This window comes from Entelurus aequoreus, linkage group LG03 (assembly GCF_033978785.1).
Source record: "Entelurus aequoreus isolate RoL-2023_Sb linkage group LG03, RoL_Eaeq_v1.1, whole genome shotgun sequence".
NCBI lineage: Eukaryota > Metazoa > Chordata > Actinopteri > Syngnathiformes > Syngnathidae > Entelurus > Entelurus aequoreus.
In genome coordinates this window covers 65,316,524-65,336,284 of record NC_084733.1, presented here as the reverse complement: position 1 = coordinate 65,336,284, position 19,761 = coordinate 65,316,524, and the positions used below count along the sequence as shown (strand labels likewise).

Here is a 19,761-nt window from a genome sequence, read left to right as displayed (position 1 = left end):
CGAGGCGCGTCGCAGGTCCTCACCCTCCTGCAACGTGCGGGCGTTGGAGGTGGAGTCTCCGCCGATGACGTAGAGGATGCGCAGCAGCTGCAGGACGTCCTCCACGCCACAAGCGTTCAGACCGCAGCCCGCCTTGGCCTGCGCCGCCTCCTTGCTGCAGCCCAGGATGTCGCTGCTCTGATTGGATGAGGGCGAGCCGGGACTCAGACCGCCGTGTTCACAGAAGTCCTGCAGACACGGCACATCAACACTCGGCTTCATACTCGTAGACGTGTGCGAGTCCTCACCAATTTGTCGCTCTCTTTCTCCTTGCCCCCATCCTTTTGCTCCCTGTACATGATCCTGCCAAGGACAAACAGCCAGAAGTCAACACCGCACACGCCCGCCCCCGCAGGCGCTGTGTAAGCACAACTCACGTGTAAGTGGGCTCCCAGATGCGGCGCAGCTTGTCCGTCTTGACGGCGCCGTTGCAGGAGAGCTGCAGCAGTCGCTGGACGTAGAAGAAGATGGTAGACTTGTAGTTGGACAGAGGAAGCTCCACCTCCCGCGTGGTCCCCAGCCCCGCGACCTGCACACACCTCTCAGTTACTCCATGGACAGGTGAACTCCGTTACCCATCCGAGGGTCTACCTTGAGCGTGAGGGCTAGGTGAGGAGACGGAGCACACTCCACTTCCTCCTGCACTTCTGAGCGTGGGGTCCCTGCTGACACAGCCAATGAGTACAAGTTACCAGACTCAGGGTTCAAAGGTTTGGCTGGGCGCTGACCTGGGGAAGGGATCTCCAGGTCGGTGGTCTGCTGTACATTGGTTCTGCCGGGTCGGGGGTCAAAGGCGGGGACCAAGGCCGAAAACTGTCTCTTCAGTACAAAGTCGTCGTCCCAGGTCCTCCTGCGACCTCCTTTGGTTTCATACTCTTCCTCCTCCTGCAGCAAAGCACCGTCATTTCCTGCTTCTGCTGCGCTCGCCAACACAAGCCTGGTCCTTACCAGGACCTCCTCGTACTCCTGGTCCTCCTGGTTGTCGTCCTCGTTCTCATCGTCGTCGTCGTCGGGCTCGGGTAGGTCCTCTTCGTCATCCAGCTCGGCCAATAGCGTGTTAGCACGGCAGCTGTCCAGGAAGTCTGCGGCGGCATAGAGCATGCGAGAATGGAGTCACAAGACAGGTACCCTGCGCCTTATAAAACGGTGCAGCTACCGTATTTTCCGCACTATAAAGGCGCACCTAAAAACCTCAAATTTTCTCAAAAGCTGACAGTGCGCCTTATAATCCGGTGCGCCTTATATATGGACCAATATTGAGCCACAACAAACCTAAACTTCATTTTCATAAAGTTTAGGTCTCGCAACTACGGTAAGCAGCCGCCCCCGTAGAAGAAGAAGAAGCGCGCGGTGCATGCTGGGATATATGACTGCGCGAGCCGTTTTGATTTCCATTTGTTTGTTTATGTAAAGACCCCAAAATGTCTCCTATTAAGAGACACGCTTACGACGCAGAGTTTAAACTTAAGACGATCAGTCACACAGTAGAACACGGGAATAGAGCAGCAGCGACTCCATTAATGACGACTTCGACGATGGACGTTGGATGCCGTATTCGCCAAACTGTTTAATTCAGACACTGAAGAAGAATTCGAGGGATTCGTGGATCCGCTAATATATGTAAACATTTCATTTTATCTTTAAAAATTTAGTGGTTGCTGCTTATACACCAGAAATTACAGTAGTACTACTGTATGACGACTGTGTAAAATAAATATTTCTACTGTATTATAATTACTACCACTTATTACTGTATTATATTTATTATCGCTACGACAATCAAATACTATTGTATTAGTTAATATAGTACTGTATTGTAATTATCACTACTACTGCATTATAATTATCACTACTACTCTAACATATATACTACTATCTAACAGTATAATTACTTTTGTATTATAATTATCACTACTACTATATCATAATTACCACTAATGTATTAGTAAAATTACTACTACTGTATTATACTAATTATTTCTAGTGCATTAGTTCAATTACTATTACTATTGTATGTAATATTACTACTGACTTATAACTATTTTTCTTGGAACTATATCAATTACTGTTGTAATATAATTACTACTACAATATAGTAGTAATATAGGTAATATAGGTACTACTGTATTATACTAATTATTGGTGCTAAAAAAATTTGATTCACATCCAAATTGTGATTTTTATTTATTCCAACTCAAAGTCAATCCCTAATTTGAGAATCCATCAAAAATGTAAAGCTTTCTTTTTGCCTGAACTCATCCATTTGTGAACTTTTTGATGGGGCCAAATATGCCTTGGTGTGCCAACCTTGTCGCTTCATTCATTCATTTATTCTGTGTCACGCCTGCAGGCAAAAAGCAGGGTGCAGCGTTGTTGCTGAGGAGGCACAACCCTCTACGACTCCTCACTTCAGCGTGTGTGCCTTTTATGTGACCCGGTTTGTCCTTTTTGACAACCCAATGTGGCGCTCAAAGAGAAAACAGACGAGCGTGGGAAGAAGGGAATTGCTGTGGAGTCCAAAAAAATGGCGGTCATAATTATGGACTAAGCAGGCTTCCTACCACAGCAAGTTGTAATTGTGATGAGATCGGACTTCAAGAAAAATATGCCAAAGCAGACTTATTTCACAACGGAGAAGAACGCGCGCACGCATGCACACGCACCCTTTCTTCTCCTCCTTTGTTAATGTTAAATCTAAGCGGATTTTACTTCTTTTAAACATTTATTATTGTCGCAAAATGCTTGTTACAGTTTAAGATTTTTGTGATTTCTGATTGTTTGAGGGCACCAACGAGACTTCTGTGTGCGTGTCGGCATAATCATGTCGAATCAGAACCGTGAGGTTATTTATTGTTATTTACAGCTAAAATGGACGTCACTCACCGTAGAGAGAAAACTCTGCCTCCTGCCCCGTGTCGCTCTCGCTGGACGTGGACGTCAGGCTGGTGGTCAAGGTGTTGCTGAGCAACTGTCCCACCGACAGGCCGGTGGTTGCCGTGGCGACGTTGTTGCTGCTGGTGACGATGGAGGTGGACATGGTGACGGTGGAGGTAGTGCCGGTGGTGGTGAGGTTGGGGAAGCTCTGAGCGCCCATGAGCGGAGACGCTGCAACAAAGATCATATGGTGATGATGGTGATGATTATGACGGCGGTCATGTGACTCACTGGCTGTGCTCAGGACGTTCCTGCCCAGCGTGTTGGTGTTGTTGTCGCTGCTGCTGCGGCTCAGGTTCATGTTGTTGGTGGCGTTGGTGCGCGACATGTTGGGAGCGCGGCGCACAAAGGACTCCATCAGGCTGGCCTCGCGTGAGGACAGGTTGGGCACGCTAGCGCTGGAGCTCATAGGGGCGCCGGCCGCCAGCAGGGAACTGACAGACAGGCGGGCGTTGGCGGCCGAGCACAAAGGCCTCTGGGAGGGCGCGTCCTTGCTCGGGGACTCGGACACCGAGCTGACGTCGGGCGAGCTTACGCTCACCAGGCCCATGGAGATGGCGGTCGCCGGGTCGGCAGACGGATCTTTGTTCCGGCTGTCCTCGCCGGGGGCGTCTGCGGTGATGGTGCTCGAGCTGGACGCGGAGCCGCCCTCCATAGCGGAGGACAGCACGACGATGGGTTCCTGCTGCAGGCCCTCGCAGCCCGCCCCGCCTCCCGCGACTCCGCCCACCCCGCAGCCCTGGTCCAGCAGCAGCCCCTCAACCCTCTTGTCCGGCCGCAGCCCTCCTGAGGAGCTGAGGCTGATGTCGGAGGAGGAGGCCACGCTGCAGACGGAGCTGCTGCTGCCCTTCCTGCTGGAGGAGCTGGCTCCGCCCAGCGACAAGGCCCCGCCCTTGTCTGGACAGTTATTTTTCACCAGACTGCTCCACGACTGCTGCTGCGAGGACGAAGTGGTGGTGGTGCCGCCACTGGCTGCCGGGGTCGGGGAGGGTCCCACCGTGGAGAAGGCGGGGCCTGAAACAGCGGATGAGACAGGTTTGGGTGACGGCGCTGTGGCAGCCGACTCAGGGTCGTACCCTGGAGCAAGCTTGAGGTCAAACTTCCCTTCGGCGCCCATACGGTAAGAGTTAGAGCCACCGGCATCCCAGGTTACATCAATCCAGCCTGGATGGACAGAGAGATAGGAGGAGACGCACGGATGGATGTCAGAGACCCGGCAGAGAGGCGGCGACAGCGAGAGAGAGGCGGAGACGGAGAAGCACACTGGACCAAGCGTGCCAGACATCGGGGGTGTCCAAAATGCGCCCGGTAGCTAATTTTTTTAGCAAGCCTGTAGCATAATCATTGGCAATATTAACATGCTAACTTTTTTGCTAGTTTTGCAGCTACACACCTCAGCGTCAAATATTTTGTTAGTTGGCGAATATCTGTTAGCATATTAGCTTTTTTAAGCTAATTTTGTAGGTATACACCTCAGTTTTATATTGGTACTAAATGCACGCTAACTTTAGCAGGTTAGCATATTAAACATTTTTCAGGTACACACCTCAGTAATGTATTTTAGTACTTGAGATACAGTTAGCATGCTAGATTCTTAACTAATTTAGTGGGTATATGTACACCTCAGCGCCAAATATTTTGTTACTTGGCAAATATATAGTTGTACTTGTTGAAAGCTAATTAGCTGGATACACTTTCAACACATTTACCAGGGTAATATATTGTGGTACTTGACGCATGTTAAAGTTAGCATTTTAACAGGTATATACCTCTGCATCATATTTTGGTATTTCAATAATGCTAATTAAGCATGCTATTTTGAACTGATTTTGCTCATATACCTTCGGTTACATGACGCTAACCGGCCAGCGTGCAAATTGTTAGCATTTCAGTTCAGCTTTGGCTCCTTAGCATTTATGTTTTCTAGTCCTTTGGGGGAAAAAAAGTAAGTCAGAAAAAGAAGTTTGGGCACCCCAGTTGTAAGGAGACATGAGACGCTGCTTTGGTCCAGTGTGGAGGGGACACACACACACACACACACACACACACACACACACACACACACACACACACACACACACACACACACACACACACACACACACACACACACACACACACACACACACACACACACACACACACACACACACACAAAAGAGAACATTTGTGACAAAGCCTTATTCATGACAGCACTGAGGAAGAGGACCAGACTGGAGAAGACGACGACGAAGAGGCGTGGCTTCCTGTAACGGCTCCATGTGATCATGTGACACGGGCATGCCCCCCCATCATGTTCTACACGTCTTACCGTTATGGGCCTCTCCAGTGACGGTGCCCTCGCCGGCCGGGTTGCCATCCTGGTCACGCCACTTCCAGTCGATGCCGCGGACCACCCGCGCTCCGGGGACGATGTACTTCATCACCTGGGAGCGAAAGAGGCGGCGCTGGCGGCGAAGATTGGCCTCCGCTTCCTTCACGGCTTTACCTGGGAGGTTGTGGAGTCAGCGGATGTGGCGGCGACAAGAAGAGCTGCGAGAGTGCACTCACCGAGCTGGTCCTCGCACACAGACGTGACGGTGCCGTAGAGCTCCAGGCCCGACAAGGACAGGTAGTGGGTCTGGGCGCTGGCGTTCTTGCCCATTTGCTTGATCCGGATGTGTCTCCAGCCATGTTTCTCGTCTTTGGATGGGTCCAGAGGCCATGTGGCCGTTGACCTGCACACCGCAAAGTTTAAGTCTGGAGGACGGGGGCGGGCTGAAAAGATTAGATAAATCAATTACCCGGGTTCATTCAGGCTGCAGTCGTCGACGTGCGTGTACAACGTGGCCCAGTTCTGACCATCTTTGGATGCTTGGAACACCCAGTTCCTCAACGCAGAGCGACCATAACCCCTGCAGGAAGACTTGATTTTACTGTTCTTTCACTTCATTATTCCAGGGGTGGCCAAACTCCTTCGACTGAGGGCCGCACACTGACTCTTAAAATGATGCGGAGGCCATTTTACTACTTTTCACCTTCAAAACCAGATATTGGAGATCCCCCCCCCCAAAGAACATAAAAATGCAATTTCGGTAGATATTTTGTGTGAATACTGAAGAGCCAAAGTCGAACGAAAATGCTAACAGTTAGCAAAAAAAAATTAGCAAAACGAGCGAAAAAGCTAGCATGTCGACAGCACTATGCTAACAGTTAGCATTCGTTTAAGACAAATACATAAAACTGAGGTGTATACCTGCTAAAACAATTAGCAAGCTTACAATCACTATTGGTGAAATACCAAAATATGACACTGAGGTTGAGGCTGTTGAATTACCTGCCTTCTCACTATAAGAGTTAATGCCTTTTGTCTTATTTTTAGACCTCTTCTTGCTGATGATATTATTGCGTTGTAAGGGCTGCTCTCCTAAAGCTTTAGCAAAACTTGGCCAAGTATTGTTCTGTCTCGGGGGTCCTTTTTACTCAACATACATGTCATCCAAAAGAACTTGGGAGTGACCAGTGTGTTTTATTCCCTGAGAAGACTGGTTGCGCACAACAATACTTACATAATTAGCTCATAAACCTAGCATACTAACAGGTATCATTCGTCAAATAAAATACTTGATGCTAAGGTGTATACCTGTAAAGTTAGCAAAAAAAGCTAGCATGCTAATATTAAAATGCTAATGATTGTGCCTTGGGCTGTTAAAAAATGAGCTAAAAACCACCAATGGGCCCCGGGCCACACTTTGGACACCCATGTACAAGTCAACACTGATATCTACACTTGACATAAAATGTATTTTTTGTCGGTTGGTACTTTGGAGAGGACAGTATGTCACAAGGCAGTCCTAACCTGGCGTGTCTCAACGTGTACGCCGAGGGGATGACCCACAGGCCCAGGTCCACAGCAAACCACGCGTTCTTGTCGTCGTTGGTGTGACAGTTGAGGGCGGAGCTATCCCGACTCAAGATGTCCTCCAAACGACCGTAAGGGAGGTTCCGTCCCTCTGATGACGTCACCACCACCAGGCCGTAGGCGGCCGGGTTGACCCACTCATAGGCCGTCCTGAAGGCAGCAGGAGTGAGTCACGTTGGCACACACACTTGATGACAAAGAGAGGACTTACTTGGCGTTGGTACCGACCCAGTAGATGATGCCGTTCTCGTCAAAGTCGTGTTGGTGTCTGAAGGTGAAGGTTTGTCCTTCTCGCAGCTTCCTGACAAAGACGAAGGAGGAGCGCTCAAAGTCGTACCACTGCTTGGCCACCTGCGACACAAGGACACGGCCCGTTTCAAACTGTCGGACATTAGTCTACAGGTGCGCTCAGCTGACCATCTTCAGCAGGTACTGCTCCAATGACTCCACGGTGGCCAGAGGCTCCATCTTCAGCATGCGCCCCGTGCGGTCGATCAGAGCCGTCTCGCCGGGTGCTCGCTCCAGGCGAAAGCGGAGCCTCCTTGTCAGGATCTAAGCGACATCGGTAATAAAGAGCAGGCTGTCGGCCAGGGAGTTACATGCAACTCACCTGGAGGTTGTAGGAGGAGCCGGGAGTGTCGTACAGGTGCAGGGGAAGGCGCTCGATGGACTCCAGGACAGCGATCAGTTTACGGATTAAGGCAATAGCTGGTCGACTGCGCACGCACACACACACACACACACGCACACACGTGTATAAAGGTGTATCAAAGACAGGTGTGTAGTGGACAGGTGTGCGCTTTAGACAAGGCGTGCAGTGGACAGGTGTGCGCTTTAGACAAGGCGTGCAGTGGACAGGTGTGCGCTTTAGACAAGGCGTGCAGTGGACAGGTGTGCGCTTTAGACAAGGCGTCTAGTGGACAGGTGTGCGCTTTAGACAAGGCGTCTAGTGGACAGGTGTGCGCTTTAGACAAGGCGTGTAGTGGACAGGTGTGCGCTTTAGACAAGGCGTGCAGTGGACAGGTGTGCGCTTTAGACAAGGCGTGCAGTGGACAGGTGTGCGCTTTAGACAAGGCGTGCAGTGGACAGGTGTGCGCTTTAGACAAGGCGTGCAGTGGACAGGTGTGCGCTTTAGACAAGGCGTGCAGTGGACAGGTGTGCGCTTTAGACAAGGCGTGCAGTGGACAGGTGTGCGCTTTAGACAAGGCGTGCAGTGGACAGGTGTGCGCTTTAGACAAGGCGTGCAGTGGACAGGTGTGCGCTTTAGACAAGGCGTACAGTGGACAGGTGTGCGCTTTAGACAAGGCGTGCAGTGGACAGGTGTGCGCTTTAGACAAGGCGTGCAGTGGACAGGTGTGCGCTTTAGACAAGGCGTGCAGTGGACAGGTGTGCGCTTTAGACAAGGCGTGCAGTGGACAGGTGTGCGCTTTAGACAAGGCGTGCAGTGGACAGGTGTGCGCTTTAGACAAGGCGTGCAGTGGACAGGTGTGCGCTTTAGACAAGGCGTGCAGTGGACAGGTGTGCGCTTTAGACAAGGCGTGCAGTGGACAGGTGTGCGCTTTAGACAAGGCGTGCAGTGGACAGGTGTGCGCTTTAGACAAGGCGTGCAGTGGACAGGTGTGCGCTTTAGACAAGGCGTCTAGTGGACAGGTGTGCGCTTTAGACAAGGCGTCTAGTGGACAGGTGTGCGCTTTAGACAAGGCGTGCAGTGGACAGGTGTGCGCTTTAGACAAGGCGTGCAGTGGACAGGTGTGCGCTTTAGACAAGGCGTGCAGTGGACAGGTGTGCGCTTTAGACAAGGCGTGCAGTGGACAGGTGTGCGCTTTAGACAAGGCGTGCAGTGGACAGGTGTGCGCTTTAGACAAGGCGTGCAGTGGACAGGTGTGCGCTTTAGACAAGGCGTGAAGTGGACAGGTGTGCGCTTTAGACAAGGCGTGCAGTGGACAGGTGTGCGCTTTAGACAAGGCGTCTAGTGGACAGGTGTGCGCTTTAGACAAGGCGTGTAGTGGACAGGTGTGCGCTTTAGACAAGGCGTGTAGTGGACAGGTGTGCGCTTTAGACAAGGCGTGTAGTGGACAAGTGTGCGCTTTAGACAAGGCGTGTAGTGGACAGGTGTGCGCTTTAGACAAGGCGTGTAATGGACAGGTGTGCGCTTTAGACAAGGCGTGTAGTGGACAGGTGTGCGCTTTAGACAAGGCGTGCAGTGGACAGGTGTGCGCTTTAGACAAGGCGTCTAGTGGACAGGTGTGCGCTTTAGACAAGGCGTGTAGTGGACAGGTGTGCGCTTTAGACAAGGCGTGTAGCGGACAAGTGTGCGCTTTAGACAAGGCGTGTAGTGGACAGGTGTGCGCTTTAGACAAGGCGTGTAGCGGACAGGTGTGCGCTTTAGACAAGGCGTGTAGTGGACAAGTGTGCGCTTTAGACAAGGTGTATAAATGGCTGTTTTCAGCTTTGACTGTAATTAAGAGGTTTTCACCTTTCATCATCTTCATTTTCGCTGAAAGCTGCCTTGAAGACATTGATCCTCTCCATTAAAGGCTTACAATCATGTTTCAGGTCCAGGTCCACGCTCTGAAGATGTACAGGAGGAGGTGTTAGAGGCAGTGTGTGTGTGTGTGTGTGAGGGAGGAAGAGGACTTACGTTGTTCAGCACGGTGAAGAGCGCCTGTACCAGACCACTGCTGCACATCTCATAAGGAGAAATAGTGTTCTCGTCTTTCAGCACCACAATGAGGTTCTCCAGGGCTGTCTTCATCAAGTCCCTCCACGTGTTCTCCCCTTCTACACACTGACAACACACAGCACTTCCGGTCAAAGCCTGACCTCTATTACTGCCCCCCGGTGGTGGAGGTGGGTACAGACCTGTCTATTGGTGTGCAGCTCCCAGGAGGACTCCAGCTGTGTGGAGATGTTCCTCAGGGTGACCACCACCCCCCTAGGCATGCTCTCCACAGCTTTGAAGTGGTCATCATAGAGCTCCCTGGCCATGCTCTTGACTTTCTGTTTGGTCTTTTCCAGCTTGGACTTCAGCTTGCGCCCTCGCTTCCCCGTCCATCCTGTCACAAACTCAGAGCCTAGGGAGACAGCGAGAGCGCGGAAGGTTGAAGTCTTCTCGAGCCACTTCGTAGGCGAGATCAAAGCACTCACCCAGAGACGTCTCCGCAGTGAACGAGTGTTTGGTTCCTCTGTTGGACTCGAACACGAAGCCTGGCAGGTCCTCCTTCAAGATGGTGGCCTGCTGGCCGTCCGAGTTGTGGATGGCGATCTCGCCGTCCTTCAGGCACGTCAGAGACCAGTTACCCACGGTCAGCTTGGTGGCACCCAGACTGGACAGGATGGGCTGACTGGACGTTACAGGTTTCACCTGGCTCCTGGCACGCTGAAGCTTCTCCAGGAACTCACTGCGGGACTCTGTAGACACGCCACACAAGAGGTGAGTAATCATCAAGGGGAAAGCAGAGGTGATTGTGTGTGTTACCGGAGCTGTCAGACCCCCCCTCCGGACTGCCACTCGAGTACATGGTGGCCAACTTCCCATCCAGGATGAAGCGGAACCATCCGTTGGAGCCATTTGAAAGTTCCAGGGCGGCGGCATCCGACCAGATGTAAAGACAGTCCCGCCCCCTGATGATGGACCAGTCCCGCCAGTGGTAGGGTTTCCCCTGCAGGACCTCCCTTGCATCCTCCTGCACCTCCTCCTCCTGCAGGGTCACCGTCATATTCAAAGCTATACCGCGATATCGTATACCGGAAAGCCCGTCACACACCTTTTCCGGTTTGACCTCGTCCTCGTTTTCGTCGTCCGACACGGGTCCAGCCAGCGTGGACACTTTGTTGATGACGCCCAAGCGAGCCAGCTGGTCCAGGAAGACATCTCCTCCTTTGTCCACTAGATCTCTGATGATCTGCAGGGCCAGGAGGTGTCCGTCGTCATCGTCCTGACAAACACGCAGGAACTTGATTGGGGATCTATGCGACATCTGAGGTGGCTTGTGGTCACTTACTTCCTGGTCCAGCACGGTGGCGCTGATCTCCACCAGGACCGTGGGCAGGTTGTGACCCATCTCGCCATCACACACTTCCTTCAGCAGCAGCTCACTGCTGTAGTGGACCATCTTGCGGATCAGAGCCAGACTGGCTTTCCTAAACACACACACGCAGGTAAGTTAGGCGAAGCAGCGTGCAGATGAGTCCAAGGAGCGAGCAGGTGAGGTTACCTGATAGAAGGCAGCATGGTTTGCTGAAAAGTTTGTGCAAAAACAGGCAGAAGTCTCTTCAGGTAGATGGGAGCCATTTCTGGATCTCCTTTGGGCTCGCCTACTTCTTCTTCCTCCTTGTTTAGGTCTTTCTTCTTCTTGTCCTCACCTTTGTTGACAGGACACATCCAGTCTCCTGACACACACACACACACACACACACACACACACACTGTGGTATCACTACCTGCCTGCACCTCTCACACGCACACCAACTGACCAGGAGACTGCAGTATGGCCACCACTTCACTGTGGCCCCGCTCCCGGGCCTTGTCCAGGGGCGTCTTTCCGTCCTCATCCCTCAGGTCAGGGTTGGCGCCATGCCTCAGCAGCGTCTGCGGGCAGGAGGAGACACATTTCAAGCCCGGGCTGCGGATTCAAAGGGGGTACGCAGAAGTCTTACCTTTGCTACTTGGGGCCGTCCGAAACAGGCGGCGTAATGTAGTGAGGACGACCTCTGACCTCTGTTGACGTCAGCACCCCGCTCGCACAAGAACTCCACCTGAGAAGCACAGATGCAAACGTCAACACTGGACTTTTACCTCTCAGGGAGCGCGCTCACCATTTCCTGTGTGCCGAAGGCCGACGCCCAGTTGAGCAGCGTCTGACCAACGTCGTCCATGAAGTTCACCTCGAAAGCTGAAAGCACATGAAGAAATAGCATGAAACAGAGAGGAACACCACTAGTGTATCTCAAGTAAACACCCTACTTCCATTCATCACATAACTGACAAAAAGTAGAGGACTTAAAGCGCTGCCTTGAGGAACGCCTCAGGTGTGTATATTGTTAACATGTTTCTCCATATACTGGGTTAACGCATGCGCAGCGTTTGTGGGCGGGAAGAGGGGATCGAGTGTTTTCCGGTTTTACCTCTGTGCGGGAGTTGATTAAAAGTTGTGAACCAGAATAGACGTCATGTTTATTCACCCTCATTTAAAGGCCCACTGAAATGAATTTGTTTTATTTAAACGGGGATAGCAGATCCATTCTATGTGTCATACTTGATCGTTTCGCGATATTGCCATATTTTTGCAGAAAGGATTTAGTAGAGAACATCGACGATAAAGTTCGCAACTTTTGGTCGCTCATAAAAAAAAAAAGCCTTGCCTGTATCGGAAGTAGCGTGACGTCGCAGGTTGAAGGGCTCCTCACATTTCCCCATTGTTTTCAATGCAGCGAGAGCGATTCGGACCGAGAAAGCGACGATTTCCCTATTAATTTGAGCCAGGATGAAAGATTTGTGGATGAGGAACATGAGAGTGACGGATTAGAGTGCAGTGCAGGACGTATCTTTTTTCGCTCTGACCGTAACAGGTACAAGGACTCATTGGATTCCACACTCTCTCCTTTTTCTATAGTGGATCACGGATTTGTATTTTAAACCACCTTGGATACTATATCCTCTTGAAAATGAGCGTCGAGAACGCGAAATGGACATTCACAGTGACTTTTATCTCCACCACAATACATCGGTGAAGCACTTTAGCTACGGAGCTAACGTGATAGCATCGTGCTTAAATGCAGGTAGAAACAAAATAAATAAGCCCCTGACTGGAAGGATAGACAGAAGATCAACAATACTACTATCAGGAGACACCGAACCAAACACTGGACCTGTAACTACACAGTTAATGCTGTGCCGCCTGTCGAAGCCTAGCAATGCTGTTGCTAACGACACCATTGAAGCTAACTTAGCTACGGGACCTCGTCAGAGCTATGCTAAAAACATTAACGCTCCACCTACGCCAGCCCTCATCTGCTCATCAACACCCGTGCTCACCTGCGTTCCAGCGATCGACGGCGCGACGAAGGACATTACCCGATCATCGATGCGGTCGGCGGCTAGCGTCGGATAGCGCGTCTGCTATCCAAGTCAAAGTCCTCCTGGTTGTGTTGCTGCAGCCAGCCGCTAATACACCGATCCCACCTACAGCTTTCTTCTTTGCAGTCTCCATTGTTCATTAGACAAATAGCAAAATATTCACCAACACAGATGTCCAGAATACTGTGGAATTTTGCGATGAAAACAGAGCTGTTTGTATTGTGATACAATGTGTCCGAATACTTCCGTTTCAACCATTGACGTCACGCGCAAACGTCCTCATACATAGACATTTTCAACCGGAAGTTCCCCGGGAAATTTAAAATTGCACTTTATAAGTTAACCCGGCCGTATTGGCATGTTTTGCAATGTTAAGATTTCATCATTGATATATAAACTATCAGACTGCGTGGTCGGTAGTAGTGGGTTTCAGTAGGCCTTTAACATTGGTAGCAGAGGATGGTTGAGGATGGCTGCAAACTATAAAATACCGCCGAGATTTGACGAGTCCAAGCCATATGAGTGCTGGAAAAATGAAGTTAACATTTGGACGTGGGTTACAGAACTCGATAAGAAAAAGCAAGCACTGGCTGTGGCTTTGGGACTTGAAGGAAGAGCTAGAGAAATCACAATAGATATCTGCGGAGGAGTTGGACAATGACAACGGTATGACGGCATTATTTGCAAAACTGGATGACGTTTTCCTGAAAGAGGAAAAGGATCGCGCATACGAAGCGTACACGTACTTCGACCGCATCACCAAAAATAGTTCTGTTTCAATGGTGGACTATATAATTGACTTTCAACAGCGCTACAACCGGATGAAAAGGTACAATATGACACTCCCTGATGCGGTGTTAGCCTTTAAACTTCTTGACACAGCCTGCCTCGATGAGAAAGACCGTCACACGGAGCTAAGCTTCTCGTCAATGAAGTCAGCTCTCAAACGGATATTTGGAGGAAAAACAACGGGCTCGTCAAGCAAGATACAACTGAACCAGGATGCAGCTTTCCTCACAGAACAGCCACAATGGAGAGGAAAACGGAACACACCGTTTCAACGTGGACAACAAAGATCGGTGACGCCGTTACCGGGTACAAACCCACTGGATAAGTACGGTAAACGATCACGTTGTGCCGTGTGTCAAAGCACCTGCCACTGGGCGAAGGACTGCCCGCACAAGAAGCACGAACAAGTAAAATTGACTGAAAATTATAATTTGGATGAAGTTAATATCACGCTGTTAACAAATTATCCCCAGTCTAAAGCTGAGATTTTTATGACTGAAGCTGCAGGCTCAGCAATCATAGACACCGCCTGCACTCGCACAGTGTGTGGAGAAAAGTGGCTTGAAAGTTATGTAGATAATCTCAATGAAAAGCAAGTAAATAAGCTCAGGGGCCGTACTTATCAAGCTTCTTAGAATAACTCCTAAGAAGTCTGCTAAGAGTTGACTTAAGAGTAAATAAATTCTTCGCTGAAAGCTGCACTTAAAAGTTAGTTATCAAGTGTCTTACTCACACTTTCAGCGAAGTGTAGGACTGAATCTTAAGTGTCACACTCAGAGCTGAATTACGACATTACTATGTGCCGTAAACGGAATTTTAGGTGACGTCATTTCTGTGTCCATAGAAATGACCAATCACGGAAGGGAATCTTTTCTAAGAATAAATCAATCAATCAATCAAGAAATATCTTAGAAATATTTAAGTGGACAATGGGAGTGTATATTTTGACAATAAACTACAAAATAATACAAAACAAACAAACAATATTGGCAATGAATCAAAAATAAATATTTTCTTTTTGTTGCACCTTTCCTGCTTCCTGCTCCCAGACCGTAACAAAGAGGCAGGGGAGACACTTCTCCAGGATGTCTTCACTTTACCCGGCAGTGGGTCTCCACAGCGGACGACTTTAGAGTGAATGATGAGTCCGGCGATTAGTTGCAAATCTTGCTTTATTGATTGCTTGCACACAGCCAATCCAACACAAAACAAACTAGTCCCCGCTCGCACTCACAATACCGCTCCCTCTCTTCTCTCGCCCACACACTCACTGACATCACTCACCTCACATGCTGTAACCTAGCGTATGTGTGTGGCACAAACATACGCTACTCTCATAACATTTTCTTTCCAATTCATTAATTAGGCAACTAATTTGAAACTGGTGTGGGTGGCTCTATATATACTAGCCCACTGCAGCCACATGCAGAAATCAACAAGGAATGGAAAATTATTAAATCTGTGACAAAAATAATACCTGCTCTGTCTAAACCAGACCTGGGTATTCTGCGGCCCGCGGGCCGCATCCGGCCCTTTGTGCGTCCCTGTCCGGCCCGCGTGAGGCCAATTATAAATTACAAAATAAATTTTAAAAAGTATCTATGTCGAGTGTGCAATACAACGGTGCCGCTTTTGTTTTGAAAATCGTTATTTGTATTACTTCCGTGTGGACGTATTGTGAGTGAATGTGAACAACTGCAATTACAAAATAAAGTTGAAAAAACATCTATGTCCTGCGCGCAATACAACTGTGCTGCTTTTATTTTGAAAAGTATTATTTATGGGCGTGTGTCCGTGTGTAACCTGCGAGTGAAGGTGCACATGCAGCGACAAGTGATGCACGGTTTACACCCGAGACGCCAAAAAGAGAAAAGTTGATGAGGAATGCCGTGTTTTCAACAACACATGAACTGCAAAGCAACGTCCCCTCACCTAAGGTGCGTGCCTGCGCAATTGCGCACTGCTCAAGCGTCCGCTGCGCGCAGCAAGTATATATGCCGCGCACCAAATCAAATCCCATCTGAATTCTAAACAAAATAAACATATTTATTCTATGGAATTTTGCAATGCAACTTTGAGTGACAGTGACAACAAGCGGCCCTAACGGTGTTCGTCAACACCGTTCAATTGAACACCGTTCAATTATTGTAACGTCTATCGAGATGCTTCGAGGACAGGAATTATATCGATCACTTTATTGAACAAAACTGTTTATATTTGGACATAACCACACCAAAAACATGAGTAAAACAATTCTATCTCGAAAAACTAGTCATTTTCTGCCGTACAAACCAGGCCAAAACCAACTTGTCATCTGTCACCAACACGCATAGCACTAAACCACTGGTGCGTTTAAGGCCACACAAAAAGTCGGACAACTCAAACACCACACAAAGTTACACTATGACTCCTCAGTCATACGTGTGCTTATTTTACTGTCATTTATTATTAATGTTAATTTATATATATTAGTCATGGAATGCTGTTACACACACTATGTTGAAGTATTACTATTATTATTATTATTTATCTTACGGTATATATCAAAAATAATATTGAGCAAAATTTAATTGAAATATTGTCGATGTGGCCCTCCAGCAGTGCTCGGGTAGCTCATGCGGCCCCCGGTAAAAATTAATTGCCCACCCCTGGTCTAAACGATACCGTTTGATCAGCTGCTCGTCATCAAACAAAGATGAACGTTCGCGCACGTCTCTCGCCTCAATGCCATCCCCTGCTGGCAACTCCTAACCACTTAAGACACCTCTGAAGGTCTCTTAAATATCATGGAGAGTAGGAGTGATTCTTAGACTTAAGAACGTTGATAAAAAGCTTTTATTCTTAAGTTTGAGAGTAGGACTAAATTTCGCAAATTTTCAGGACTTAAGTGTAAAATGGCACTCTAAGAAGCTTGATAAGTACGGCCCCAGAAGTACAGAAAGGTCTAGCAACAGACAGTTTCGTTTTGGAGATGGAAATGTGATTAATTCCACCAGAAAAGTGTGTCTACCTGCTAAAATAGGATGGACAAAGTGTAACATTGAGATAGAAGTTGTCAAAGTCGATATTCCACTCCTGGTGAGTAAAACTTCACAAACAATTTGGCCATGCACCAGCAGATCGCCTGCATAAGCTAATTCAAAGTTCAGGGAACAAAGACAGGGACTGTCTCACTATTTTGCAACAAATTGTGGATGAATGTGACAGGTGCCAAAGATATAGCAAGACAAAGCCAAAGGCAGCTGTGGGTTTGCCTCTAGCTTCGGAATATAATGAAACGGTGGCCGTGGACCTGCACGAGCTGGAGTCAGGCATTTGGTATTTACATATAATGGACCATTTCACACGTTTCAGCGCTGGAAATATTGTGAAAACCAAGAAATCTTCTGTAATTGTCAACTCTTTCATCCACATATGGATAAGTGTCCATGGTCCTCCCAAAAGGCTCTTCAGTGACAACGGAGGAGAATTTAAAAATGAAGAGTTCAGGGACATGGCAGAAAACTTCAATATCCAAATAAAGAAAACCGCAGGATACAGTCCATGGAGCAATGGACTGTTGGAACGTCATAATCAGACGTTCACAAACATTGTCCAGAAAGTTAAACAGGAAAAGGATTGTGACTGGTGCACTGCCTTGGACTGGGCCTTAATGGCTAAGAACTGCATGCACAGTGTAATTGGTTATAGTCCACATCAACTGGTATTTGGTCAAAATCCTAACCTTCCCAATGTATTGGTAAATAAGCTGCCTGTAATAGAGGGCACTACAGTGAGCACAAGAGTAGGAGAACACATACCAGCTTCGCATGCCTCAAGGAAGGCTTTCACTGAAGTTGAATGTTCAGAGAGGATAAGAAAGGCATTAAGAAAACAGCTTAGAGACACGGATGAAAAATATGAGATAGGAGAAAAGGTTTACTATAAACGAGGAGATAGTGCAGAGTGGAAGGGACCAGGAGTGGTGATTGATCAAGATGGAACCGTTGTGTTTGTAAGACAGGGAGGTATTCTCGTTAAGAGTTCATAACTCACGACTTAAAGTGCACACACAGATTAATGACAGGAAAATTACACAAAGTAATGTTCACACTGAAGCAGGATGTGAAAAACATGAAGAGAACATAACCAATGATAGTGACACAGATGTTTTACACAGAGCTTCATGTAGCTCAGATAATGAACAAAACACAGCCGGTGAAAATGAACATGACAGTGATGGAGAGGGAAGCATGAGTGAAGTGAATTGAATTATATTTACTCTTACTTATTTTATAGAGTGAAGGTGTCATTCAAACAAATGCACCTCAAATGAATCACAGTACCTGTGATAATCCTGTCCCTGCTTCTAATGTGAAGCTAAAAACAGGACAGATTTTAACTTTCATGAAAAGAGATACAAGTGTAACATGTAAGGCTAAAGTACTCAGTAGAGCAGGTAAAGCCACGGGAACCTGTAAAAACTGGTATAATGTGCAGCATATTGAGCCTGATGGCAGTACTGGACTAAAAGAGGCTGTTGACATGTCATGTGTACAACATCTTAACACTGAGTCAGCTGTCAGGGAGGCTGATGTACTCATAACAAAAGACATATCATTTGATGCAGCCAAACAGGCAGAGATAGAAAGCTGGAAAAACAATGTTTTTAAAGAGACTGAAAATACAGGCCAAAAGTGTATCTCCACTAGGTGGGTCTGTAGTAGGGCTGCAACTAACGATTAATTTGATAATCGATTATTACTTCGATTAATAATCGGATAAAAGAGAAACTACATTTCTGTCCTTTCCAGTATTTTATTGAAAAAAAAACAGCATACTGGCACCATACTGATTTTGATTATTGTTTCTCAGCTGTTTGTACATGTTGCAGTTTATAAATAAAGGTTTATTTTTTATGCGCATAGCATAGATCCAACGAATCGATGACTAAATTAATCGGCAACTATTTTTATAATCGATTTTAATCGATTTAATCGATTAGTTGTTGCAACCCTAGTCTGTAGTCTCAAAGAAAGTGACACTGGTATTGTACCCAAGGCCAGACTTGTAGCAAGGGGTTTTGAAGAACTTAATTTAAAAAATCTACAAAAGGATTCACCAACATGTGCTTCTGAATCGCTAAGGCTATTGCTCAGTGTAATTTGTCAAAATCATTGGAAAGTCTATTCTATGGACATCAAGTCTGCCTTTTTAGAGGGTATGGAGTTGTCGAGAGACATTTATGTCAATCCTCCCCCAGAAGCTGACTGTATGGGGGTTCTTTGGAAACTGAAGAAGTGTGTGTATGGCCTTGCTGATGCATCTCTCTATTGGTACAACAAGGTGAAGGAAATCATGCTGAGCACAGGTGGTAAAGTGTCACAGGTAGACCCAGCAGTATTTTATTGGCTGGATGATGAAAACACAGTGACGGGTGTACTCGCATGTCATATAGATGATTTTCTGTGGGCAGGCTCATGAAACTTTTCAGAAAATGTGATCCCTAAACTAAAGTCTGGGTTCCAAGTGGGACGTGAGGAACATGACAATTTCTGCTATTTGGGAATGGATATTGAAACTGTTAATGATTCTGTACAGTTGCATCAGCACAGCTGCATTGAAAGTCTGCACCCGATTCACTTACAGCCAGTCCGTGCTCTAGAAAGAGATGCTCCTCTTAATGAAACAGAACAAGAACAACTCAGATCAAAAATAGGACAGATACTCTGGGTTGCAAAACAGACAAGACCTGATGTAATGTTTGATTCTTGTAGTCTGGTATCTAGTCTAAAGAATGCGACTGTGCAATCAATTCACAATGCTAAAAAGTTGGTTTGTAAACTGAAAGCTGAAAAAGTGACTTTGAAATTTAAACATTTGGGAAATGATGCTTTAAACCTAACTGTATTCAGCGATGCTTCATTAGGAAATCTTCCTGATGGAGGTACACAAGGGGGCATGTTGATCATGTAGTAGAATTTCTGACCTTTGACCTATATTTCATGTCTGTCAAGAATGTATGCTCATTTGATTTCTC

At 47.7% G+C, this 19,761-nt stretch overlaps 1 protein-coding gene across 1 annotated transcript in view; it reads right to left on the bottom strand.

The window, feature by feature from the left end:
- LOC133646728 (E3 ubiquitin-protein ligase HECTD1-like) overlaps window positions 1-19,761 on the bottom strand; it is a 49,928-nt gene that overhangs the window by 2,815 nt on the left and 27,352 nt on the right. The window contains 25 exon segments of the mRNA XM_062042429.1: window positions 24-287; window positions 290-342; window positions 417-568; window positions 631-701; window positions 768-1,121; window positions 2,923-3,144; window positions 3,205-4,137; window positions 5,285-5,461; window positions 5,524-5,690; window positions 5,757-5,867; window positions 6,812-7,024; window positions 7,086-7,225; window positions 7,292-7,426; window positions 7,485-7,590; window positions 9,351-9,445; window positions 9,516-9,662; window positions 9,737-9,948; window positions 10,022-10,285; window positions 10,353-10,575; window positions 10,642-10,812; window positions 10,879-11,017; window positions 11,092-11,266; window positions 11,351-11,465; window positions 11,534-11,632; window positions 11,693-11,769. Of these exon segments, the coding sequence (XP_061898413.1) occupies window positions 24-287; window positions 290-342; window positions 417-568; window positions 631-701; window positions 768-1,121; window positions 2,923-3,144; window positions 3,205-4,137; window positions 5,285-5,461; window positions 5,524-5,690; window positions 5,757-5,867; window positions 6,812-7,024; window positions 7,086-7,225; window positions 7,292-7,426; window positions 7,485-7,590; window positions 9,351-9,445; window positions 9,516-9,662; window positions 9,737-9,948; window positions 10,022-10,285; window positions 10,353-10,575; window positions 10,642-10,812; window positions 10,879-11,017; window positions 11,092-11,266; window positions 11,351-11,465; window positions 11,534-11,632; window positions 11,693-11,769 (4,815 nt within the window).